Raw genomic sequence first — 25,585 nt, 5'->3', positions numbered from 1 at the left:
TGGTCACTGGGAGCAGACCGGATACGGGGCTGGACGAACCTTTGGTGTGACCCAGTCTGGCCCTCCTTATGTAAAAAAGGGAAAAAGGGTCACCCCATCCAAACGCATCAGCAGACCACAGCTGGGAACTGGGCTGTCAATTCTTGGGGGGTCACACTCAAAATGAGGCCTGTTCCCGTCACTGCCAGGAAGGGGGCGAGACCGGGGAGACCGGGGAGAGACGCTGCCCCTAGGTTAGAGGAAGCCCAGTGGGGAGAGCACCCAGCTCAGAGTCATGAGAGCGGCGCTCTCTGCTTGGCCCTGCAAGCACCTTGTGTGTGACCCTGGGCAAGTCACATCAGGGCTCTGGGCCCAGTTCCCTTCCGTGTCGCCCAGGGATACCACATTCAAACCAGTGTTTCCTTCTGCTCCAGGGATGCAGACGGAGCTCTCCAAGATGACGAGGAACCGGACAGAAGAGAGTGAAGAGGAGGAGGAACCAGACCACCAGCCCATGCCATTAATAAGGAGCAGAACCCCAATGACTATGGTAATGAGGCTTGTGACTGAGCCAATGGAAAGTATCCCCTATGGGGTGTGTGACTCTCTCCCGGAGCCGGTGTCTCTTAGAAGAGAATGACCTGTCCCCCCTCTGGCTCAGGGACTAAGAGGAAACACTCACACTTGTGACCAGCTCCCATGAATAAAGCCTCATAAAATGGGGTATTTTGGGGGCCACCACCCCGAAGGTCCAATCAGGACACATTGCTTAGAGACAGGGCTACCGAGAGAGGGGAGAGATTATGAACACCAATCCCACCAAATCCAAACAGGTTCCTCCCATCCCAAAGAACCAACTACATGCCCAGGTTAATTTAATCCTCATATCTTACCCAAAAGAGCTCAGGTTGCCAACCCTTTAGAATTTAAAATATGAAGGTTTATTTTTAAAAAAAAAAAGACAGAAAAGGCTGAGATTAATATTGTTAAAGGAATCAAATTACATCCACTGACTGCAAAGCTCTTGGTGTCGGCTTGTAATAGATGAAATGAACGGCTGTCTTAGGGCAATTTCAGGAATACGTCCTCTGCAAGGCTGGGTCCGTCCCTACCGGCTTCAGTCTATGGCTCAGATCTGTCATCGTTGATTGGCCAGAGTGAATACAGGAATGAAGACAAAAATGGAGGAACCCTCAGAGCCCCTTTATCCCCCTGCCCATGGGGTGGGAATCCCATTGTTCTCCTGTGAAAGTCTGTCCCAAGATGAAGTCTGTCCCATGAGCAAGTCACCGCTCCAGGCTGCTGGTCTGAACATTCAAGGCAAAGCTCATCAGGTGCGACTGGCACCACCTGAGGTCAGTGAAGTGCTGCTAGTCACTTGACCAGCAACCCTGCCAAGCGTGCCCCACTCCAGCACGACGAATGCAGACGTTGGGGGCCTGCAAGCGCACTCCAAACCCTGCCTCTACAGGCTCTGGTACAAAAGCTCCCCCCTCCAAATCCTAATGCCCAGAATCTGGGGAATCTGCTGGCACCATCAAGTGTTTTGATCCCACAATCAGGGGTGGACACTTGAAACCAACCCCAGGGGTACCCCAAGCTCTTTTCCCACAAAAGAGTTTGAAAAAGAAAAGAGAAAAATAAGCAGCAGTCTCTGGTGATTGACCCCTCAGTCAGAGGCCTGCAGATCCATAGACAGACACAGATCCAGGACACAAAAATCAAACAAAACTTGTTACCACTATAATTTCTTGAGATGTATGATTGGGCTAGAGTTTATTTGTGTTTAAAAATGGAGTCTGAGAGTCAGCCATGTTAGTGTACAATCCCGTCAGCATAATACAGGGTGGGGGGGTTTCTTGCCTAAGGCCTCCCGCCAGTGACAGGATTGCACCCAGCACCAATGCTTTGCACCCAGCACCAATAGGTTGCCCTCCATCCAAAAGAGCTGCACACGCCCCTAAAAGATCTGTACACTACCCGAAAGGGGGTGCACTCAGCCCGCATGACATTTTCCTGTCTTAAAGTCTTTATATACCTCAGTCCCGATCTAGTTCGGGTCCCTCTTCCTAGGGTACGGACTCCTGGTTCCTTGTGCCCTGTGGAAAGGTTCCTGCTATGCATGCTGCATGTTACGCTGTTAGTCTGTGAGCCAATAAGAGTGATTGAACAGTGTGTTACCATCATGGGTGCAGACCGCAGTTGTCCCGCTCTTGTGGGGTAGCTGCATGCGGAGAAGTCCCATGTTAGTGGTTCTAGCCCAGAGCAGAGTTAGCAACTGAGGTCCTATCCATCGCTAGATCGGATTACCGGTGGAGAGCGGAAGCTTCTTCACCGCTGTGTCCAGGGATTCCATGCAAAAAGGGTTACCAGGTAGACCCCCCAAAATACCAGACATACTTGATCATGGGTGGGGGGGGAGGGACCGGCCAGGAGGAAGGGGGCAGGAGGCGGGGCTAGCGGGGGGGAGGGGAAGTCATGGGCCACGGGGCTGGCCAGGAGGAAGGGGGGCAAGGAGGTAGGGGGGGCAGGAAGCAGAGCTGGGTGGGGATCGGGGGCTGGGTGAGGGCTGGACAGAGGAAGGGGGGCGGGAAGCAGAGGTGGCGGGGGGGCGTGTGCAGCCACTGGCCGCAGCCAGAGTCCAACAGGCCGCACCCGCGGTATGCACTCCCTCTAGTTGCTAGCAGAAGCCAGGTGGAGGTGGGGGGAGTGGCTAGGAGCCCCTCCCCCTGCCCGGCTTCTGCTCACAACCAGAGGCAGGGCCGCGATTGGCACAGGGAGCCTCTGGTTACATGCAGAAGCCGAGCGGGGGGAGTGGCTGGGAGTGCCAGCCACTGCCCCCGCCCCGTCCAGCTTTTGCACGTGACCACAGGGCTCCCAGCGCCAATCGCGGCCCCACCTCCCAGTTGCTCCCCCGCCCCTGCCAGGCTTCCATACGGCGCCCAGCTGGGAATTCAGAAAATACTGGACATTGCACGTGTCAGGTATTTTCTGATTTTTTCTACTGGACAGAGGGCACAAATACTGGACTGTCCAGTACAAAACCGGACACCTGGCAACCCTATATGCAAGTGCCCAGCTTGCATCCTGTGTGGTTTGGTGACACCATGCCCTGCTGGATACTGGGCCCTGTGCAGAGAACTGCTAAGCCAGCAGGGATCCAGCCATGAACTCTTGCTAAGTGTCCCTGGAGGAACTTCTATGGGCAAGACCAGGATGTATTTTTGGGGTCTTGCTGGGGCTCCCAGAGAACCCCCCTAATCGTCTCCTGAGTGGAATAGCCCCAAATCCCATGACTGACAGGGGCTCCCTCTTCTTGCAGGCTCTACACCGGTGAGCCTGGACACCATGCTCGGGAGCCTGCTGACACAGACCTCCTCCGCTGAGAAGCTGCAGCACCTCTTGGAGGTGAGCAGAAGGGGAGTGTCAGAGAAAGGAGGACTCCAGAGAGATCCACCTGAGCCCTTGTCTGGTTCTCACCCCTTTCACCTGTCTACCAGGGCACCAAATGAGGAGTCCACACACACAATTATAAAGAAAATGAAACTTTATTGTCTCTAGGGGAGGGAAGGTAACAAGGACTAGGGACGGCCAGAATAACTGGCTCTGGCAACTGTGGGAGTCTCACATAGCAGCAGGCGCACAGAGGAGGGCAGCCAATGTCAGGCCTCCTGTCTTACCCAGCTCCCGGGAAAGCTGCATCAAGTCTCCCCTCCAGACGACAGGGATCGGGATTGACTCGGTGACAGTAGGAGCTTAGGCTGGGCCCTACCGCAGACCCCACCCTGGCCCCTTTGCGCTGTCTCAGGGGTGTGTGAGCTCTGTCTGAACCGACTAGCCGTCCGTGCGAGTGTGCGCCCCAGTAATCAAATACCCCAGCTGATGTTACCCCATCTTACTCACAGCTGACACTCCCGGCAGCACTCGCTGCACCTGCCAGGGAGCCGGCTGGAGGAAGAGAGCCCCCTCTAGTCATGCACTCCTGTTGCCTAGCAACACTTTCCCGCTCCTTCCCTGTTTTCCTGCCTTTTCCTTGAGCAAGGAAGAAGGCTAATCAAAATGGAGGCTCACCTGTTGTTTTGAACAAAACAAAACGATGAACCCGCAAATAACTTAAAGCATTTCAGTTGAACTGATTACTGAAAAGGTCTAACATTAATACAGAAGCCCACATTAGCACCCTGAACTTCCATCCACTGGGGCGTCTTGCCCTGACATGCATGGACAAAGTGTTGGCTGCAGGATTCAAGAGCTGCCTGTTGATAGCTCAGCTAGTAGAGTGGAGGACTGTGGTGGGGGCTCAGCAAGTTATCCTTAGGTAGCTGGTTTGACTCTGACTCAGGAGGAGAGCTTGTTTTCCCTGCCCTGGATGGGGCAGGAGAAGAAGGACGGGGTATGCTGGGCCCTAGGGGAAACAACAGCAAAAACAAGGTGCTCCCAGGGAAGCTGCTGAAGGGGAGGAATTCTCAGCAGGCCAAGGGGCATAGCTGGGATGTTATAAAAAACCCAGCTCTAGAGGTTCAGGGGACAAAGAGCCCAGCCAAGCTCTGGGATTGAAGCAGGAACCTTTAGATCTTCAGTCCAACTACCTTAGCAGCAGCTGCCTGGATGCTTTGGTTACCACCTCAGATGACTGGGGAGAGTCTCTCAGCCATAGCACACAAGGAGGAAGCTTTTGCAAGGAGCCTTGTGAGGCAACATGAGTTTTGCCTGCTTCCCTCAGCTTTATTCACTTCCTGCCCCATTCCTGCCTGGAGTCACCCTGCCAGCGCAGGGGGGCAGCATGGTCCCAGATCTTGGTGCAGCCAATGGGGAGTGGGTGAGGGACTACAAGGTGGCAGCTGGGAGGAAGCCAAAGTGCCTAGCAGCCCCACTGGGATGGCTGACACACACAGCTTCACAGCTTCGCAAGGGGAAGGGGCATCAAAGGGTCAAACCACCATCTTTCCCATCCACTGTCACACAGCCTGACCCTCAGCACCACAGTGCCACATGCTGAGCAGCGCCACACGCGTCGCTAGGAAACCCCCCTGTGGGGTGTTATTAGTGCGAGTTCACAATCAAGCAGGCCCTGCCTAGGCAAAGGTGCTGAGCCAGGCCTCCCTGAACACTCGCGGGTGAGTTGGCCAGGCCATTCTGGGCAGGGCACACCGCTTTCTCACACAAAGCACACGCTGGTGCCTCCTGCCAGGGGACAGCAAAGGGGATTGGTGCTGGACTGCCCAGTGGCCATCCTGGGGCCAGGCCAGGGAACGGGGGCAGACCCCTCTGCATGTTCGTGAGCAGGGCAGGGAACCTCCTTCCTGACAGGGTCCCTGTCGCCTTTTTTACTTCTCCATCGACTGTGCTGTGAGGGGTGCCCACGAGGCAACTCCCTTCAAAGGTGACTGGCTAGAAAAGCGAACGGGAGACACCCCAGGTCACTGCTCTCTCTCCTTCCCTCTCCCCTCAGGAGACACAGGAACCAGCCTGCGACTTCAGGAGCCCTCGACGGGTGAATGTGTTGCCTTGTGGCTGGGACACAGGGCAGGGATTTCACCTGGCCCCAAATCTAGCTTTTGCCATTGATTGTACCAGGGCAGCAGCCATAAAATATCTGAAGTGCCCAGGAGCTGGGCCCGTTCCCTGCACATCAAGGAGGAATTGGTGCAAAGCAGCCTAGGGAGACTGTGCAGGGAGCAGCCAATCAGCTCACAGGAAAGGGAGCTGCAGGGCAGCAGATGGGCTGGGAGAGGGCTGGGTCCTTAGAGGGCTGCAGGAAGGCGGCTCTTCTGGCGGGGAAGCTGCTAGCAGGGACCAGGGGAGCTAGAGAGAACTCCTGCCTGGCTGCTGGGGCTTGCAGGATTCAGGCTTGGGAAGGAGGGGGAGGAAGGTGCTGGGGCTCTAGAGAGTGGCCCAAGGAGCTGAAGCAGCAATGGTGGCTGTAGGAGGAGAAAGCGCCAGAGGCATGGGGCTGGAGTTTGAACCAAAGTGAGCAAGAGTTATACCAGTTATACCAGAGTTATACCAGGAGTAACAGACTGGCCCTGTCAAAGCAAAGGTTTTCCTGCCAGCCCGTGTCTCTGGGCACTAGGGCTGCTCGCACCGACAAAAGCACACGCGGCAGGTAAATACATTGCATCCGCACAGTGCAGGGACTCCCGGCTAAATGCACCATGGAATAGTTTGAACCCACCAGAGTGACAACGGCCCAAGGGGCAGTGAGCGCTTTGGAGGAAAGTACAAGGGGAGGCACCAAACGTGTCGTTAGTGCATAAGATGGTACATCACAGACGGTTCATTTCTGACTGTAAATATTTGGCTGCCTCACTTAACTCTTTGGCCAGCCTAGGGGGCGAGAGTGAAATCCCTGCTACTGACTGAGCCGAGGCCATTGGCCGGGTACAAATATGTAGGGCTCGGAGGACATCTGGCTTCTGACAACTCTTAATGTGCTTTGATCCACAATAAACCTGACTCAGGCACCTTCGCATCTGATCTGAGTCTGTGCTCTTTGGGGGCTCTGGAGAAGTCTATTGTGCCAGCTATCTGCACAGAGCTGGCAGGATACACTGAGGGAGCATTCGAAAATGCGTGTAGATGAACCTTTATCAAGACTGAAAGCAAGAGACCTGTCAGGATGCCCCACCAGTGAATCCTGAATTTATTGTATCACTGTCCTGGACTACTACAGTGGCTGCCCCTGGATTGGGCCCTAGAATCAGGTGTACATGGAGAAGGGCCCTAGCCTGAGAACCTGCAACCCTGGAAAAGGTAGGGGATCATGGAAGATAATCCACTGGCTATAAGCTCCCCGTGGTCAAGTTGGGGAGGGCTGGCTCCATGACACAGGAAGGAGTGGGGCCTCAGGTGGAAGAGGCGTGGCTGGGGCAACCAGCCCTCCACACTACCCTGTTAGGTGGCTGAATGGTTGTGTGACAGCCGCATCTGCCATCTGGTGGTGTGCCTCCCTTTGCCCTGAGTTACTCAGATAGGGCAATTCATTGTCTCTAAACAGAACAGATGGGACATTTATTTAGGGGAAATTTACAAAAATAGGGAATTTTTACAAAAATAGGTGACCAGATGCAGTTCAAAACCGAAAGAACAACTTAAGCTGTTCAGCAGTCAGCTCCCAGAGCCCACTGACCACAGGGGCCTTTGTTCTGAGTGCAAATGACCAGGGAAGTGGGACGAGTCTATAGAAACCTTCCTGAAGGTTCCCAAGATGGATGCTTGGGAGCTCCGATCTCATGGCGCTTGGAGAGCCTTGAGAGAGGAGCACTGAGGAGACCCCTGGTAGTCGTCCCCGCTGCAGGTGGATGGCAACTGGCAGCATTACTGGCTGTCTGGGAGTATATGAGGGGTCTGCAGCTTGGCTGCGGCTGTCTGGTCCAGAGTCTAGATGGCCTGGAAGAAAAACCTTGCGCAACCTGCCACGAGGATGGGCAGCCCCGAGCTGTTCAGCTGCCAGCCTTTTATGCCCTCTATGGCAGGAAACCCCTGCGAGGGAGACCCTGTGGCATCTGCCCCTACAGGGAAACCCCGTTGGATCTTCTGAGGTAATTCTGGTTCTAACTGGAATTTGTTTACCTCTCTGCTGCAAAAAGGCGGGAAAACCGTTGCCTGTCAGGCCCAATGTCACGGGACTGGTCTTCCATTTTGTTTTTCAGAATGGATGCTCTATAATACAGTTAAACATTACAGCCTAGGATTGTTACCTTGAACAACTCAGTGCACAGCACGTGCTCCCCCCCAGCCCTCAGAAATGCGCAGAGCATACGGTGCAACACTCCACTGGCTATTTAGGTCTCTGGCTGGGGTCAGAGTAGCAGCAGTGGCCGGGAGCCCTGGACTGGGCCCCTTTGAATGGCCAGGCTGGGGGCAACTTTCCCTTTTGCACCCCCTTGTCAGTGGACCTGCCTGTGGGACAGTGCAACCAAAAGGGAAATATCCCCCTTGGACCCATTCACATGCAGCCTTCTTGGCTACTTAAAGGGGCACGGTCTGGCTATAGTGCTTGTGCCAGTTGCAAGCCTGCCAGCCCCCAGCCAGCAGACCCTGCACCTGGCATGGCATGAGCCAGCCACTTGCTGCCACCCAGCCCTCCGCCTCTTCCCAGGACCAGGACCAGGCTGGTGGCTCCCAGGAGTCTGCCTGGGGCCGCAAGAGGCAGGCGCCCACCTGGTCTAGTGCGGAGATCGGGGACCTAATAGAGATTTGGGGGAGGCCTCCAACGTCCACAACCTCCGCACTAGGCACAGGAATGTGGCCGTCCAGGGCAGGATAGCTGCCAGCCTGGCCACCAAAGGCCACATGTGAACCCAGGAGCAGGTTTGCATGAAAATCAAGTTGGTCCAGTGAGACCCCCGACCCTGAGCCCTGAGCTTAGAACATAAGAATGGCCATACTGGGTCAGACCAAAGCTCCATCTAGCCCAGTAGCCTGTCTGCCAACAGTGGCCAGCACCAGGTACCCCGGAGGGGATGGACCGAAGACAGTGACCAAGCAATTTGTCTCGTGCCATCCATCTCCAGCCTTCCACAAACAGAGGCCAGGGACACCGTTCCTACCCCCTGGCTAATAGCACTCCATGGACCCAACCTCCATGAATTTATCTAACTTCTCTTTAAACTCTGTTATAGTTCTAGCCTTCACAGCCTCCTGCAGCAAGGAGTTCCACAGGTTGACTATGTGCTGTGTGAAGAAGAACTTTCGCATATTAGTTTTAAACCTGCTGTCCATTCATTTCATTTGGTGTCATCTAGTCCTTCTATTATGTAAACTAATGAAGAACTTTTCTTTATTCACCGTCTCCACACCACTCATGCTTTTATGGACCTCTATCATATCCCCCCTCAGTCTCCTCTTTTCTAAGCTGAAAAGTCCCAGTCTCTTTAGCCTCTCTTCATTTGGGACCTGTTCCAAACCCGTAATCATTGTAGTTGCCCTTTTCTGAACCATTTCCAAGGCCAAAATATCTTTTTTGAGGTGAGGAGACCACATCTGTACACAGTACTGAAGATATGGCGTACCATAGTTTGATACTTCCTCTTCTTCTTCTTCCCCTGGCTTCCCCCTTCCAGCTCCCTCCTCCCAGGTTTCCTCCTCCCCTCTTCCACCCTCTCTCTTCCTTTCTCCCACCTCCTTTTCCCAGTCTCCCCAGAGGTTAATCCCTCCCCCCACAGTTTTGTTCAATAAAGAGAGTTTCTATTTTTGAACACACGTGTCCTTTATTTTTTACATCAGGAAGTGGGGCTAGGGAGGAGTAAGTGGAAGGAGGTGAGGGAGGAATGGGGCACGAGCCCCCCGATAGGGAGGACTAGGGTGGCTCTGCGGGCTCCTCAGGTTGGAAGCTCTCCTGCAGGGCCTCCTGGATCCTGACAGCCCCCCGACTGACCACCCCGGAGGGCAGCCTGCCGCAAGTGCAGCCAGGCTGATGGCTGAGTGCTGTGATGTGCCGAGTGAGGGCACTCAGGGCACTCCAAGACAGGACTGCTTTGCTGTCCCTCATCAAGTTAGACAAGCAAGCGGGAAACCCTGAGAACTGTCTGTCCGGGGTGGGGGTCGGGTCCTTTTAAGCACAGCCCTTGGCTAGCCTGAGGCAGCAGCTCCGCACTCTAAGTCCTAACCTGATGCCTTGCCGGCACAGCCTTAACTTCGGTTCAGGTCCACTCAATGTGGACATGCTATTTCAAATTAGCAAAATGCTCATTCGAATTAGTTTTTAGGTCTAGATGCACTAATTTGAATTAGCTTAGTTTGAATTAACTAATTTGAATTAAGTTAGTTCGAATTAGTGCTGTAGTGTAGACATACTCTTATTGGTTTGTGTCCCCTGGAAACTTAAGGGACCCCAGTTTTCCATAGGCTGGGTAAATTCCCGTCATTCTCATTAGCATTGGGGCACAACCTGTTTCCTGGGACTAGACACATGTCTGAGACAGATGAGCCTTTACAGTGTTTTTATGATCTAATGTTCAACTCCTGGGTAACTGTGCACAATATTATCACTTGGTGCCTCTTTTCCCATAAACTTAGGACATCAGGTTATTCTCTGGTCATTGTACTGGCTGCTGGTGCAATCACCCCTGCAAACTTATGTCTGTTTCTGGTGTCACACCTGGAGAGGAAAGTTGAGGAACTGGAGGGGGTTCAGGGAAGGGACACAGGGATGGCAGATGAGAGCAAAGGCCATGTGCTGACACAGCACAAGAGCTCTGTCACAGGGGAGGTTAAGAAACCAGCCTAGGACACTAGTTCCCAACCTTTTCCAGCATACAGCTCCTTTTCACTCTATTCAAATTTTAGGGCCCCCCAAACAATGCAGATGTTTGCAAACATTTCATGACTTGATCAGCATTTGCAATGTAGAACAGTCCATGTTACTGAAACAAATATAGTCGTAGTGAGGATAATACAGCAGGTCCACATTGAAATGTAAAATGCATGGCTCCACAAAGGTGCCAGATATTTTTATTGAATAAAAAGTTATTGGATCCACTGATCCATTTTGGTGAGAGGCCCAGCTAAACCCTTTCTGCCACTCTAATAGCATTTGAAGGCTTAGAGAGGGGAGAGGTATTCAAAAAAGAGAAAAAAATGCTCAGAAGTGACTGACCCATTTTTAACTGGACCCCAGCGGACAATCGTAGCTTCAGGATGGGCTGAGGGCCATGCAGACTGCAGGGCACAGAGCTTCTCAGGTCCCATTGGCTGCTATTTGCCCATGCTGCTTCCTCAGCTCCTGTCCCCTCCATCCTCTGCCCATGCACAGAGCGAGGGGGCTCTTGTGGCCAGAGGAAGCTCTAGAGCTGCCAGCTCCTCAAGAACTTTGGAAGGGCGGGGGCAAGAGCAGAATTTTGGGAGGGCAGGAGCAAGGGTGGAACTTCAGGAGGGTGGGGGCAAGGATTGAACATCGGGGAGGGCGCAGCAGCTGTGCACACCACGACACAACTTGATTTTGATTCCATTCTCTGAAAGCTAAGAGAGCGAGGGGAAGTGTTTGCTTGTCCTGCATGCCTGTCTCACCTGGCTCGTGTGTGAGAGGCATGCAGGACATGCAAACACTTTCCCCTCACTCCCACAGGGTATGTCTACACTACCCTCCTAGTTCGAACTAGGAGGGTAATGTATGCATACCGCACTTGCTAATGAAGCCCGGGATTTGAATTTCCCGGGCTTCATTAGCATAAGCGGGGAGCCGCCATTTTTAAATCCCCGCTGCTTCGAACCCCGTGTAGCGCGGCTACACGGGGCTCGAACTAGGTAGTTCGGACTAGGGTCCTATTCCGAACTACCGTTACTCCTCGTGAAACGAGGAGTACCGGTAGTTCGGAATAGGCACCCTAGTCCGAACTACCTAGTTCGAGCCCCGTGTAGCCGCGCTACACGGGGTTCGAAGCAGCGGGGATTTAAAAATGGCGGCTCCCCGCTTATGCTAATGAAGCCCGGGAAATTCAAATCCCGGGCTTCATTAGCAAGTGCGGTATGCATACATTACCTAGTTCGAACTAGGAGGGTAGTGTAGACATACCCTTAGTGTCTGGGGAACAGGATCAATAGCTTTCTCAGAGGCTTCCCTGAGCTGCGTGGAGAGGGGTAGAAATGAGGGGGCGGTCTCTTCCCAGTAAGGCTGGATTTCCTACCACAGGCCCTGCAGCCCTTCACTTAGCCTAGTCTGCTTCCTTCTTGCTTCCAGCTCTTCAGTCACTCTCAGTGTGGTGGGGATGTCGCAGCAATGGGGCTCCCAACCCTTCCCTTCCAGCATCCACTTCAGAGACCAAGTCTCCCTAGCAACCACCCCAATACCCAGGAGTCGGGTCCAGCGCAACCTGCCAGCTGCTGCACACCCGCACCCCAGTCAGTGACATCCGTGGGAATGGCGGGGCCCTCGGGGCTTCTCTGACTGGCACCTTATAAACTTCAGCTGGGAAAAGCTCCCAGGGGGAGCTCAGACTCCAGGTTCTGTTCTCTCTCAGGCCTGGGAGGGAGCAGGGCCTGGTGGGACGAGAGTTGCTTGTCCAGACTAGCTGCCAGCCCCATGGGTCTGAAAGGACGAGGCGCCTTTGGTGTCTCTGGCCCAGTGGCCAGGGAGAGCTGTGGAGCGGCCAGTCCTGTGAGCTGCTGCCGGCGCCTGTGGCTGGCAGTCTCGGTGCCCTGTGCTGGGGGATGTGGGGAGGGGAACTTGCCCCACCAGAGGGCAGATGGGGGAGGTGCAGGCAGGGCCGTTAGTGAGATGCTGCCTTGCACCCTGACTTATGGCTCTCCCCACTCAGTTGCAGCATGGAGAGACTGAGGCGGATGCTGTGGAGGAGGACAGGGCAAGTGGCCCCAGAGCCACAGGGAAGCAGCAGCTGGGCCTAGCAGGAGCCACCCACCTGCCTGGCTGCTGAAGAGCCCCCAGCCTGCCCAGAGCAGGAGATAGGCGAGCCCTACTTTGCTACAAGCAGTCTGCCTACTCCTGAGGGGCCAGCAGCCCCTCAGTGGGGTGTGAGAGCCCTGAGCCTGCAGCTTCCACCTTCGCAGATGTGGGGAGAGCCCAGGGAAAGGGAGTCGACTGGGGAATTGGGGGCTAGTAACACCCTGGGCCTGTCAGTTTGCCAAGGCACCAGGCCAGAGCCACGTGACCCCACGGACACCAGTGGGAGGGGCACAGCCAGGCCTGCAGCTGGGATTCTGGGTGTAGTCAGGGAGTTCCAGCCAGGTGGGCCACTGCTGGAGTTGGGGGGTGGCCTGACTGCCACAGGGAGCTGATGCTGATGGGGCTGAGGGCGTCTCTGAGGGGCCCTCTCTGCTTGGGGTCCTTCACAGAAGGGGGCATTAAACCTCCCCTCTGTGCTGCACCCCCAGCAGCTGTCATCCCTCCCCATCTCTCCCTGGCGCAGAGACACCCAGTGCCCGTCTGGAGGAGGAGGAGGGGGAGGACGTGTCCCTGCAGGAAGAGGCTGTTACCACCATCCAGCACCATCTCCAGGGCAGAGCTGAGGCACAACCATTCCCCGCTGGGCTGAGATGAGTCCGTCCTGCCCCTTGTTCCATCCTCCCCCTCCCCCAGAGAAACCATCTCTCCCTCATGGGGGCACTTCTCCCGTGTGACCTGTGACCCCCAAGAGGGGGTGTTTGCCCCACACAGGCCAGGTCTCTGCTCCCCACAGGCTCTGTCCTGGTTTCAAACCCTGTCTGGGCAGGACCATACTGACCCCGGGGCTGGTTTGGGTGGGTGGGGAAGTCCCTACCTAACGGGCTCCCTCTCTCCCATCCTTACTCCTAGCGGATACAGAACAGGACCAAGGAGCTCTGCTTCCTCGAGGTGATCCTCACCCTGTGCTCCTTGGCACAGAAGTGGGGGCAGGACACCCTGGAGCCGTTCTGCTCCAAAGCAACTTTTTGGGGAGCATTGTCATGAGTGGAATCCAGCGCCAGGCCCGGGGAGGAGGGAGCCAGAAATGAGAGGAAGAGAGGCCTCCCCTGGGCCAGTAGGGGAGAGAGTGGAGCCGGAGGAGGGAGCAGAGGACAGGGGTTCCTGGGGCTGAGGGCTGGGGAACAAGGAAGGGGAAGTTGGGACACTGGGCCGGACGGGGACCTGTGGGATGCAGAGAGTCAGATTAGAGGCTCTGATGCTCTCTGGCCAGGACGTCTAGTGATGGATGCAGAGCTGAGTGCTGCGTGGGGAGCAGCCTCTGAGGTGCGACCGTGCAGCGGCTGACTCCCTAGAAGGAACAGGTATTGAGTGGGGGGAGCACAGGGAATGACCGAACGTCCCGAGGGGCGTCCAGAGGCAGGACACTTGCCCTGCAGGGGAGGGGGCGGCAGTGACATCACACAGGCCTTTGGCAGGCCCTCAGCTTATTAGGCAAAGGTGGTGGGGAGGCGGTGACCTCACTGAGAGATGCTGACCTCAGCCAGGCACAATAGGGGGCAAGGCCGGGATGACCTCACTGACCCCTGTGGCGTTTCCTAAGGCAAGTCTCCCTCTCGCGGTCTCTCTCTGAGGACTCCGAGCTTCCTGGTTCCAGCACGTGAGCACCTGGAGGAACCTCTGTTGAGCTTTCTCCTCCTTCGCCTGATTTGCCTGCCGCCCAGACATCCCTGCGGAGAAGGAAAGAGCCTCCGAGCGGGTCGGAGCTGCTCAGTCTGATCCACCTGGTCCCGGCTGGATTCTAGGCACGGATCACTGGGTGAAAGGGTCAGAATTTTATTCCCCACCTGGGGCTTTGCCCCTTAGAACCACTGGGCCGTGGGGGTTTCTCTTGTTTGGTTTCTCTTTCCCTCCGTCCCACCCACATTTCTCCTCTTCTTGCTTCTTTTGCCCTCTTCTCCTTCTCCCCTCCCCCCATCAGGAGCTGGTCTCCTGGGAGGTCCAACCAGAAAGGTGGGGCAGAAATAGTGCTCTGACGGGGATCACCCCGTGATGTAGGCCATGCTTTGGTGAGAATGTTCCCCCCCCCCCACTCTCTCCCCTGATTGGCTGGGAAGAGGCATTGACGGGGAGGAGCCTCAGGTCCTTGTCCTTGTTCAAGACGGAGTCAGTAAGTCAGACCCAATGAGGTGTTTCGTTGAGGTTGGCGCTTCTCTGCATTCGCTGTCTCAGGGCTGTTCCTGATTCTCACCAACATTCCAGGTTTCCTGAAATACTTGCTGGATCATCACCGGGACAATGAGTGGTCGGAAGCTCGTTTCAAGGGACTTTGTGTGAATTTCAAGGACTCCTGGGTCCTCTTCCCTATTCCCTCTGGGAATGGCTGTGTGACCTAAGGATGTTTTCAGAGAACTATCCACAATGACACCAAGAGCTCTCTCCTGAGTGGTAATAGCTAATTTAGTCCCCATCGTTTTATACATGTCATTGGGATTATGTTTTCCAATAGGCATTACTTTGCAATTATCAAAATAACATTCATCTGCTATTTTGTTGCCTAGTCATCTCCAGATGTTCCCCCCTTTTTCTTTACGCTGCTCATCTGAGGAAGTGGGTTTTGGCCAGGAAAGCTCACGATACTCTATAGAGATACATCTGTCAGTCTCTACGGGTTCGACTAGAAAGAGGGGCTATTTCGGGATTTGAAATGTACCTGTTATTTCAGCATCCCCGTATCCCTTGTTCTTTGGGGGTAAGAAAAATGTCGAAATATCACGTTATTTTTAAATTTGGTGCTGTGTAGATGTGCCAAATTTCAAATTAAGCTATTTCAAAACATAATCGAAATAAGATACGCAATTTGAGTTTCTTATTTCGAGTTTAGGGTCCTGTGTAGACACGCCCTAATGTGCTACAGGACAACTCATTTTTTAAATTTATAGACTAACACGACCACCCTCTCAGACTAGTTCTTTGAGATTCCTTGGAAGCTCTTCCCAGTCTGGTTTGGACTTCTCTATCTTGAGCAGTTTAGTATCATCATCAAATTTTGCCTCCTCACTATTTACCCCTTTCTGCAGATCATGCATGAATATGTGAAATAGCATTGGCCCCACTAGTTACTAGGTATTTTGAAATAATGTTGCTGTGCAGACGTATCCTCAGATACACCTGAGTGGAGAGGAAAGGGGGACTCTCAGCACTGGAACAGGCAGAGGAGGCAGAGGGAAGGCAAATGTGCCTGTCGATAGCAGGGCAGGTGCTGAGGAGGCTGCGTGGGCCGGAATTGTCCCACACTTTGCTGTGGATGCCAATGGAGTGTTAAATGGGAGGGAGGGAGATGCTCTGTTACCACCTCAGCCCCCGAGTTCCCTTCCCCTCCTCCTGACAGGGCAGAGCGGGGTAAGGGACCAGCCGGCTACAGTGATGGAGCCAGCTCCCTACCGGGCACAAGGCTTCCCCTGCTTCCTGAGAGAAGATGCCCAGGCCCAGCCCCTGAGGAGCCAGCCCCTCCCCCTTCCCTTCCCAGGTGCAGAGGTGACAGCTCTCTGGAGACTTCCAGCAGGCTCCTAATTTCTGTGGGTCACCCCTCCCTCCCCACTTCCCGCCCCCCTCCACTAGAGGGGCAGAATAAGGCTTTGGGGATCATCCCTGCATCATGATCTCTGGCTGCTCCTTATTGAGTGGGGGTGTGTCTACACTTGTCCCCTAGTTCGGACGGGGGAGGCAAATGAAGCATACCCAAGTTGCTAATGAAGCACGAGATTTAACTGTTACTCCTCGTGCAATGAGGAGTAACAGTTAAATCGAGGGAAGGGTTTTAAATCGGACTACAGTGTCTACACACGGTGAGTAAAATCGGGTGACTGGCATTTTGAAATGGCGACCGGCTGCAAATATGCTAATCAAGCACGGGATATTTAAATCCCACACTTCATTAGCAACTTCGGTATGCTTCATTTGCCTCCCTACTCCGAACTAGGGGGCAAATGTAGACATACCTGAGAGAAGCAGAAACAGCAGCAGCAGAAGAAAGAAAACAGCAGCAGCCACAGAAGAAGCAGAAGCACAAACAGAAGAAGGAGAAGCAGAAAATCAAATAGGAGCAGCCACAGAAGGAACCATAGAAGCAGATGAAGCAGCAGAAACAGCAGCACTGCAGAAGAAGCAACAGCAGCAGCAGAAGGAGCAGCAGAAGAAGGAACAGAAAAAGAAGTAGCAGCAGCAGAAAGAGTAGCAACAGGAAACAAACACCAGATGGAGAAGAAGTAGCACAGTAGCAGTAACAGCAGCAGCAACAGCAGAAGTATCCACAGAAAAAGAAGGAGAAGCAGCAGCCAGAGAAGCAGCAGCAGCTGCAGAAGCAGTAGAAGAAACAGAGAGGAAAAGAGGCAGCTGCAGCAGAAGAAGAAAAGAGCAGCAGGAACAGCAGAAGCAGAGGCAGGAATATGAGAAGCTGAAGAAGCAGCAGCAGAAGAAGGGAAATAGCAGCAGCAGCAGGGCTCTGTCTACACTGCACCCCTTTTCCGGAAAAGGGATGCAGATGAGACAAGTCAGAATTGCAAATGCAGCAGGGATTTAAATTTTCCCCGCTCCATTTGCATGAACATGGCTGCCGCTTTTTTCCGGCTCGGGGCTCTGCCGGGAAAAAGCGCCAGTCTAGACAGGGATCTTTCAGAAAATAAAGCCTTTTCCGAAAGGTCCCTTATTCCTGATTTTAAGAGGAATGAGGGACCTTTCGGAAAAGGCTTTTTTTCCCAAAAGATCCCTGTCTAGACTGGCGCTTTTTTCCGGCAGAGCCCCGAGCCCCGCTGCATTTGCAATTCCGACTTGTCTCATCTGCATCCCTTTCCGGAAAAGGGGTGCAGTGTAGACGCAGCCCAGAAGAAGAAGAAAAGCAGCAGCAGAAGAGGCAACAGCAGAGTAAGTAGCAGCCACAGAGGAAGAAGGAGCAAAAGCAGAAGAAGAATCAGCAAAAGAAACAACAGAAGAAAAAGTGGCCAAAGAAGCAGCAGCACAAACAGAAGAAGAAACATGAAAACAAGCAGGGGCAGGAGAAGGAGCAGCAACAGAAGAAGCGGCAGCAGCAGAAATAGTCGAGCAGTGCTCACTGAGCAGTGGATCGGGGTCTAATGACAGATCTCAGAGCCTCTGGCCGATGATCCTGGCTGGTTTGTCCAGGAAGCTCTCAAGGGCTAACGCTTCAGTTGCTCCTCTCCCCATTTTCATGCTGCTCCTGCCTTCTGCATTGAAGCTGCCCCCTTGGTATCCTCCTGCTTGCTGTGCAGGGTGTGGGAAGGAGAAGGGGGGGGCTCTGATGTCAGAGTGTTCCTCCCTCCCTCTACTCTTATGCCCTATCTCCACACAGAGAGCAGGGGATGGAGGGAGCTCGGCAATGCACAAATCTCTGTCACTCTCAGTGTGTGTGTCTCTGTCATTCTCACAAACACACACTGTCTAGTCTGACCTGGCTTTACCTCAGAAGTTCACACACAGGGTCTCCCTAGCAGGGGCAGACTCCGAGGGGTTTCCCTCGCAGGGATTTCCCGCCTGAGACAGGATAAATGCCGATAGCTGGACAGTTTGGGGATGTCCGTCCCAGAGGCAGGGTGCGCGGGGTTTCCCTCACAGGACATCAGACTCCGGATCAAGACAACTGCAGCCTTACGGGAGACTCCACTGAAGACCATCGCCAGCCACCCTGAGAACTACTTACCATCGGCAGGGAAGAGGACTCCGAGGGCTCTTCTCAGGGCTCCTCTCAAAGCTCTCGGTGAGCTGCGAGATTTGAGCTCCTGAGCGACAGTCTGGGAACTTTCAAGAAGGCTGCTATAAACTTTGGTTATTACACGGACCATGCCAATTGGACTCAGCCGAAATTTTCCTTTTCCTTGTGATTTTTGGGAATTGATTACTGTACTGTTTGCATCTGACAAAGTGGGTCTTTGCCTACGAAAGCTTATGCTCCTACACTCCTGTTAGTATATAAGGTGCCACAGGACTCCTCGTCGCTTGTACTGTTTATTGGTTGTCGTTATCCATTTTTTAATATCCGCTGAATCCCCTATTTTGTAAATTTACCCTTCATAAATTGGTCATATGTTCGATTCACCTTAATTGGCCCTTTGATGAATAAAAACACGCCACCAGATGATAGTATCATAGAATACAAGGACTGGGAGGGACCTCGAGAGGTCATTGAGTCCAGTCCCCTGCCCTCATGGCAGGACCAAATACTGTCTAAACCATCCCTGATAGACATTTATCTAACCTACTCTTAAATATTCCCAGAGATGGGGATTCCACAACATCCCTGGGCAATTTATTCCAGTGTTTAACCACTCTGATAGCTAGGAACTTTTTCCTAATGTCCAACTAAAAGCTGCCTTGCTGCAGTTTAAGCTCATTGCTTCTTGTTCTATCCTCAGAGGCAAAGATGAACAAGTTTTCTCTCTCCTCCTTATGACACCCTTTTAGATACCTGAAAATGGCTATCCTGTCCCCCGCACAATCTTCTCTTTTCTAAACTAAACAAACCCAATTCTTTCAGCCTTCCCTCATAGCTCATGTTCTCTGGACCTTTAATTATTCTTGTTGCTCTTCTCAAGACCCTCTCCAATTTCTCCACACCTTTCTTGAAATGTGATGCCCAGAACTGGACACAATACTCCAACCCTTAGATAGCTATTTGGGCGGCTCTGACAGTGTAACCGTCCACTCTCCCCTCACCTGGCTGCACCAGAGGAAAGGGGCCAATGCCAAACTGCTGAGCTCTACGACATGGAGGCGGGCCCATGGGAAGGTGTCATGAACAGGAGGAGTGCTGACCAGCACCCGCTGATTAAAGGGTTAATTCAGGTACCTAGCAAAGGTGTCAGCCAGGGGGCCAGGAGAACCAATCGAGACAGAGGGTTGAAATGTGAATTGGATTTCGGTTCCCTGCCTGCTCTCTTTGGCTACGTCCATACCGCAACCTTTTTCCGCAAAAGCTTGTGCAAATGAAGCGCAGAGTAGACTATCGCCATGCTTCATTTGCATAATTAATTAGCAACAATTGTTGCACGAGAGGCTTTTACACAAAAAGGAGCTGTGTAGATGTGAACCTCCTCCCTTGCGCAAGAACCATTCTTCCCGAAAAAATGAGCATTGTGCCAGAGGGTTTTTTCTGTTTTAATTCGGTTTCCTCAGTTGCTCTGTAACATCAAGGAAACAGTGATAGAAATGTAGCCGTGTTAGTCTGGGGTAGTTGAAGCAAAATGCAGGACAATGTAGCACTTTAAAGACTAACAAGATGGTTTATTAGATGATGAGCTTTCGTGGGCCAGACCCACTTCCTCAGATCAAATAGTGGAAGAAAGTAGTCACAACCATATATACCAAAGGATACAATTAAAAAAAATGAACAAATATGAAAAGGACAAATCACATTGCAGAACAGAAGGGGGATGCGGGGGGGGGGGGTGGGAAGGGGGAGGAAGGAAGGTAAGTGTCTGTGAATTGCTGATATTAAAGGTAGGGAGAGTGGGATGTTTGTGAGTTAATGGTATTACAGGTGATAATTGGGGAAACTGTCTTGGTAATGGGTGAGAAAGTTCAAAGACTTGTTAAGTCCCTGTTGGCAAGTGTCGAATTTTAACATGAATGACAGTTCAGAGGATTCCCTTTCAAGTGCAGATGTAAAAGGTCTTTGTAGCAGAATGCAGGTGGCTAAGTCATTTAGAGAGTGTCCTTTCTGGTTAAAGTGGCAAGAAACTGTTTTCTCTTTGTGATCTTGTCTGATATCTGTTTTGTGGGCATTAATCCTTTGGCGAAGTGTCTGAGATGTTTGTATTTATAAATCTCATTTATAAAGCATTTATAAATCTCAACTACCCACCCAGAAAATAAAAAAGCAAATTGAAAGAGCCAGACGAATACCTAGAAACCATCTACTTCAAGACAGACCCAAGAAAACCAACAATAGAACACCACTTGTCATCACCTACAACCCCCAACTTAAACCTGTCCAACACATTATCAATAAACTACAGCCTATATTGGAACAGGATACCATACTCAAAGAGGCTCTGGGAGACAGACCCATAGTCTCCTATAGACAACCACCTAACCTCAAGATGATTCTTACCAACCATCACAGGACATACCACACTAATACCAACCCTGGTACCTTCCCTTGCAACAAACCCCGTTGCCAGCTTTGTCCACATATTCATTCTGCTGATACCATTATTGGACCTAACCAAGTGAGTTATAAGATCAAGAACACATATTCCTGCGCATCCAGAAATATAATCTATGCTATCATGTGCCGAAAGTGTCCGTCTGCTATGTACATTGGACAAACATCTCAGACACTTCGCCAAAGGATTAATGCCCACAAAACAGATATCAGAAAAGATCACAAAGAGAAAACAGTTTCTTGCCACTTTAACCAGAAAGGACACTCTCTAAGGGTACGTCTACACTACAGCGCTAGTTCGAACTAACTTAGTTCGAATTAGTTAATTCGAACTAAGCTAGTTCGAACTAGCGCATCTAGAACTAAAAACTAGTTCGAACTAGCGTTTTGCTAGTTCGAACTAGCGCGTCCACACTGATTGGACGCAGGGGGGCATTTAAGGGCAGCTGAAACCGGTTCTGGCAGGGCATCAGGTCAGCAGTTGCTTTGTGTGGCTGCTGTCTGAGGCTATCTGAGGCTCATGCTTAAAGGGACCCCCCCTGGACAGCCGGTTCTCAGCTTTTCCTGCTTGCTTGCCAACCTCGCCGAGGGACAGCAAAGCGTCAGTCTCTGTGCCCGTCTGTGTCGGTGCTTCCCTTCGGGGGGGCCGCCGCAGGTGGCAACATGGAGCCACGGCTCGCCCTGCACTTTCTGGTGCACGTTCTGGACTTGCTGCTGCAAGCCTGCCAGCAATGGCTCGAGGCTGCCTGGCACCACCTGGGGAACGTCAGCCCCCTGCCTCTCCGCCTGGCCGCCCTGGGGGCCGTGGAGGAGCCGCGGCGGCGCCCCGGCACCGGCGTGCCCCGCCGCATCTGGCGTCTGGACACCAGCAGCGACTGGTGGGACCGCATCGTCCTGGAGCACTGGGACGACCGACAGTGGACCCAGAACTTTAGGATGAGGAGGGACACCTTCCTGGAGCTCTGCGAGTGGCTCGCCCCTGCCCTGCAAAGAAGGGACACTCGCATGAGGCCCGCCATCCCCCTCCAGAAGCGGGTGGCCATCGCCCTCTGGAAGCTCTCCACGCCGGACAGCTACCGATCCGTCGGGAACCAGTTCGGCGTGGGGAGATCCACTGTCGGAGCAGTGCTCATGCAGGTACGGCGCTCGTCAGCCACCGAGCCGGGGGGAGGGGGCTGCGAGGAGGGGATGGGCCGCCCCAGGGACAAAGGGGGGGGGAGGAGGAGGCGAAGGCGCCCCGCACCGGAGGGGTCGGGCTGTCCCGGCCGTACTACACGCCGCCAGGGGGGTTGCTTCCGGGAGTGGGGCGCGGGGCACTGCCAGGGCACGCACGCTCCCAGCCACCCAGGCGCCCCACTGATTGACGCTTTGCTGTGTCTCTCTCCGCAGGTGGTCAAGGCCATCAACCGGGTGCTGCTCCGCAGGGTGGTCCGCCTCGCCGACCCGGATGCCGTCATCCGGGGATTCGGCGCCCTCGGCTTCCCCAACTGCGGGGGGGCCATCGACGGGACGCACATCCCCATCCGTGCCCCGGAACACCAGGCGTCCCGGTACGTGAACCGCAAGGGGTACTTCTCCGTCATCCTGCAGGCCGTGTGTGACCACCGGGGACAGTTCACGGACATAAATGTGGGCTGGTCCGGCAAAGCACACGACGCCCGGGTGTACCGGAACTCCTCCGTGTGCCAGCGGCTGCAGGACGGGACCTTCTTCCCCGACCGCCACATCAGGGTCGGGGACGTGGACATGCCCGTCTGCCTGGTGGGGGATGCCGCCTACCCACTGCAGCCCTGGCTCATGAAGCCCTACACGGGGCACCTCAATCCCTCCCGCCAGGCCTTCAATAACAGGCTGAGCAGGGCCCGCATCGTGGTGGAGGGGGCCTTCGGGCGACTGAAAGCCCGCTTTCGATGCCTCCTCACCCGTCTGGACCTGGCCGAGCACAACATCCCTCCCGTGGTGGCGGCATGTTGTGTGCTCCACAATTTGTGTGAGCGGAAGGGGGAGGCTTTCTTGCCAGCCTGGATGGCTGAGGCTGACCGCATGGCTGGACACTACGGTCAGTCCCGCACCGCCGCCGTCCGGGAAGCCCAGCGGGGGGCCATCCGGATCCGGGAAGCCCTGCGGGAGAGCTTCCAGGTAGAGGAGGAGGAGGACTGACCTCTCCCTGCATGCCCCACCGGGGCCTTCTTCCACCCTACCCCCCCCCCCTTCCCCTTTCCCCTCCCTATCTACTGTACAATAAAGACACCTGTTTTTCAAACAAAAACGTCTGTTTATTTCAGAGAACTGGGGTGGGGGAGGGAGGAATGAAGGTGGGAGAAGGGAGGGGGAAACCTGGGACGAGGGAGCTGGAAGGGGAGGGGAGGGAAGGGAGGAAGGGAAAGGAAAGCTCAGGGGTGGGAGTCCGGCTGCCTCTCCCGTCTCGCCACACTGCGGGTCCGGGGGCGTCGGTGGGGAATGGTTGTGGAGGGGGGGGCAGAGAGGACAGGGGGTGTGGAGGAAGCAGGAGCGGAAGCAGGAGCGGAAGCAGGAGGAGCAGGGGGAGCAGGGGGAGCAAGAGGGGGAGCAAGAGGGGGAGCAAGAGGGGGAGCAGGGGGAGGAGGAAATGGAAAGCGGTCCAGCAGGCTCTGGAGGTGGCCTCGCAGGGCACGTCCCTGCTCCTCCAGGGCCTCCAGACTCCTCTGGCGCAGCCTGAGGTCCTCCTGGACCCAGTGGTCCTGGAGACGGAGCTGTCGGTCCAGGAACCGGAGATGCCGCCTCTGGTAGTCCTCCTGGTTCCTGGCTGTCCTGCTTGCCCGGGCGCGGGCGGCTGCTGCAGGCGGTGTGGTGCGCCCTGCAGGCCCCGGTGCTGCAGCTGTGGTGCAAGAAGACCAGCGGTCAATTACCCCAGGGGCCCAGGTGTGTGAAACCCATCTCCCCTCTGCAAGGCCAGGGCCCCTGCAGGATCCCCAGCTGCTGCTCCGTGGTGGGCAAGGCCCAGGCGCACGGTCCCGGGGCTCCCTCTCGCCCCAGCCCCCCGTACACATAAGGGGAACACGAGGGTACTCACAGGTGGACGCCTCCCCGGCCTCTGATGATGCAGGCGAGCGGCTCTGTGGGGTGCCTCGGGGGTCCCGGGTCCTGGGAAGGCTGGCGGCAGGCTCCTGGCTCTCAGAGCCCTCTTCCTCCTCCTCGGTGTCCAGGAGCGGTCCCTCTGCCCCGGGGTCAATCACGTCCCGGGGGCCAGAGACGGCATGAGGCCCCAGGATGCGGTCCAGGGCATGGAAGTGGGGGCAGGCCTCCGGGTCAGCCCCTGGCAGGCAGGCCCGGGAGTAGGACTGCCGCAAGTCTTTAATCTTGCAGCGCACCTGCTCCCGGCTGCGCTGGTGGCCCCTGGCGGCCAGGCTGGCAGCCATGCGTCCATAGACGGCCGCGTTCCGGTGGCTAGTGCGGAGATCGTGGACATTTGAGGCTTCCCCCCAAACCTCGATGAGGTCCACGATCTCCACACTTGACCAGGCGGGCGCCCGCCTTTTGCGCCCCCGGGCAGGCTCCCGGGAGCCGCCAGGCTGGTCGTGGGGAGCAGTGGAGGGCTGGGAGCCCTCGGATGGCTGGCTCATCCTGTGGCAGGTGCAGGCTGTGCAGGCACGGGTGCTTGCAGCCTTGCAACTGGCACAAAGTGAGTAGCCAGCCCGTGGCCCTTTAAGGGCTCCGGGGCCGGGAGGGGGGCAATAGAGTTTCCCTGGTGTTGGCCAGAGTGGCCACCAGGGAAACCTGGGAAGCCTTAGCCTCCCACTAGTTCGAACTAAAGGGCTACACAGCCCTTAGTTCGAACTAGCTAGTTCGAACTAGGCGTTAGTCCTCGTAAAATGAGGTTTACCTAGTTCGAACTAAGCGCTCCGTTAGTTCGAATTAAGTTCGAACTAATGGAGCGCTAGTGTAGCGCATAGGAAAGTTAGTTCGAACTAACGTCCGTTAGTTCGAACTAACTTTCTAGTGTAGACATACCCTCAATGACTTAGCCACCTGCATTCTGCTACAAAGACCTTTTACATCTGCACTTGAAAGGGAATCCTCTGAACTGTCATTCATGTTAAAATTCGACACTTGCCAACAGGGACTTAACAAGTCTTTGAACTTTCTCACCCATTACCAAGACAGTTTCCCCAATTATCACCTGTAATACCATTAACTCACAAACATCCCACTCTCCCTACCTTTAATATCAGCAATTCACAGACACTTACCTTCCTTCCTCCCCCTTCCCACCCCCCCCCCCCGCATCCCCCTTCTGTTCTGCAATGTGATTTGTCCTTTTCATATTTGTTCATTTTTTTTAATTGTATCCTTTGGTATATATGGTTGTGACTACTTTCTTCCACTATTTGATCTGAGGAAGTGGGTCTGGCCCACGAAAGCTCATCATCTAATAAACCATCTTGTTAGTCTTTAAAGTGCTACATTGTCCTGCATTTTGCATCAAGGAAACAAGTACTCTTTATCACGTTTCTCTCCTGTTTTGTAACAAAAATCACTTCTTGTAAGGTGAGGATTTGATTCCTGTGTCCTGGAAGGTCTGTCTGTGGATCTGCGAGTGGCAGCCGTGGTGGGCGCAGCTGTGAGAGGCAGATGTAGTAAGCTGAGGGTCAGTGATATGGAGTCAGCAGGCCTAAGGCCTGCAACACGGAAACAGCAACAGGCCTGCAATCTAGTGAGCAAGACTTTGGTTCAGTAACACAGGAGCCAAGAAAGAAGCCCTATTGATAACTGTGGGATTGTGTAAGTTAGGTCGAGCATGGAAGGACACAGGGAGGCACTGGGTACAGACTGTGAGCCAAAGGGGAGTAATGGAACATCTGAATAAGAAATGTCTTGGTACAAAAACTCCCTAAAAACTAATGCACAGACCGACCTAGGTTCAGGACCGGGTTGAGATTGACAGCATGAAGGATAGTAAGGAACCCCCCTTCCATCCAGTGAGGGGTGGTAACTAGGCAACAGAGGGTGGTAACCTGGTACGTAAAGAAATGATGTAAGTTGTTTGTACCTGTCTATAAAAGGACACCGCAGATGGTGCTCTCCGGCCGACATTGGGGGGGGGCGCA

At 54.2% G+C, this 25,585-nt stretch overlaps 1 protein-coding gene across 1 annotated transcript; it reads right to left on the bottom strand.

The window, feature by feature from the left end:
• Positions 1–22,800: 22,800 nt before the first annotated feature.
• Positions 22,801–24,339, bottom strand: LOC149523698 (uncharacterized). The gene is made up of 2 exons (XM_089781606.1): positions 23,551–24,339; positions 22,801–23,355 (listed from the first exon to the last, which is right to left on the bottom strand). The coding sequence occupies exons 1-2, from the start codon at positions 24,098–24,100 to the stop codon at positions 22,892–22,894; spliced, it is 1,014 nt and encodes a 337-aa protein (XP_089637732.1). The 5' UTR covers positions 24,101–24,339; the 3' UTR covers positions 22,801–22,891.
• Between the last annotated feature and the right edge of the window lie 1,246 nt (positions 24,340–25,585).

Source organism: Pelodiscus sinensis, chromosome 12 (assembly GCF_052426305.1).
Source record: "Pelodiscus sinensis isolate ZL-2025 chromosome 12, ASM5242630v1, whole genome shotgun sequence".
NCBI classification, from domain to species: Eukaryota; Metazoa; Chordata; order Testudines; family Trionychidae; genus Pelodiscus; species Pelodiscus sinensis.
This window is presented reverse-complemented; position numbering and strand designations above follow the sequence as displayed.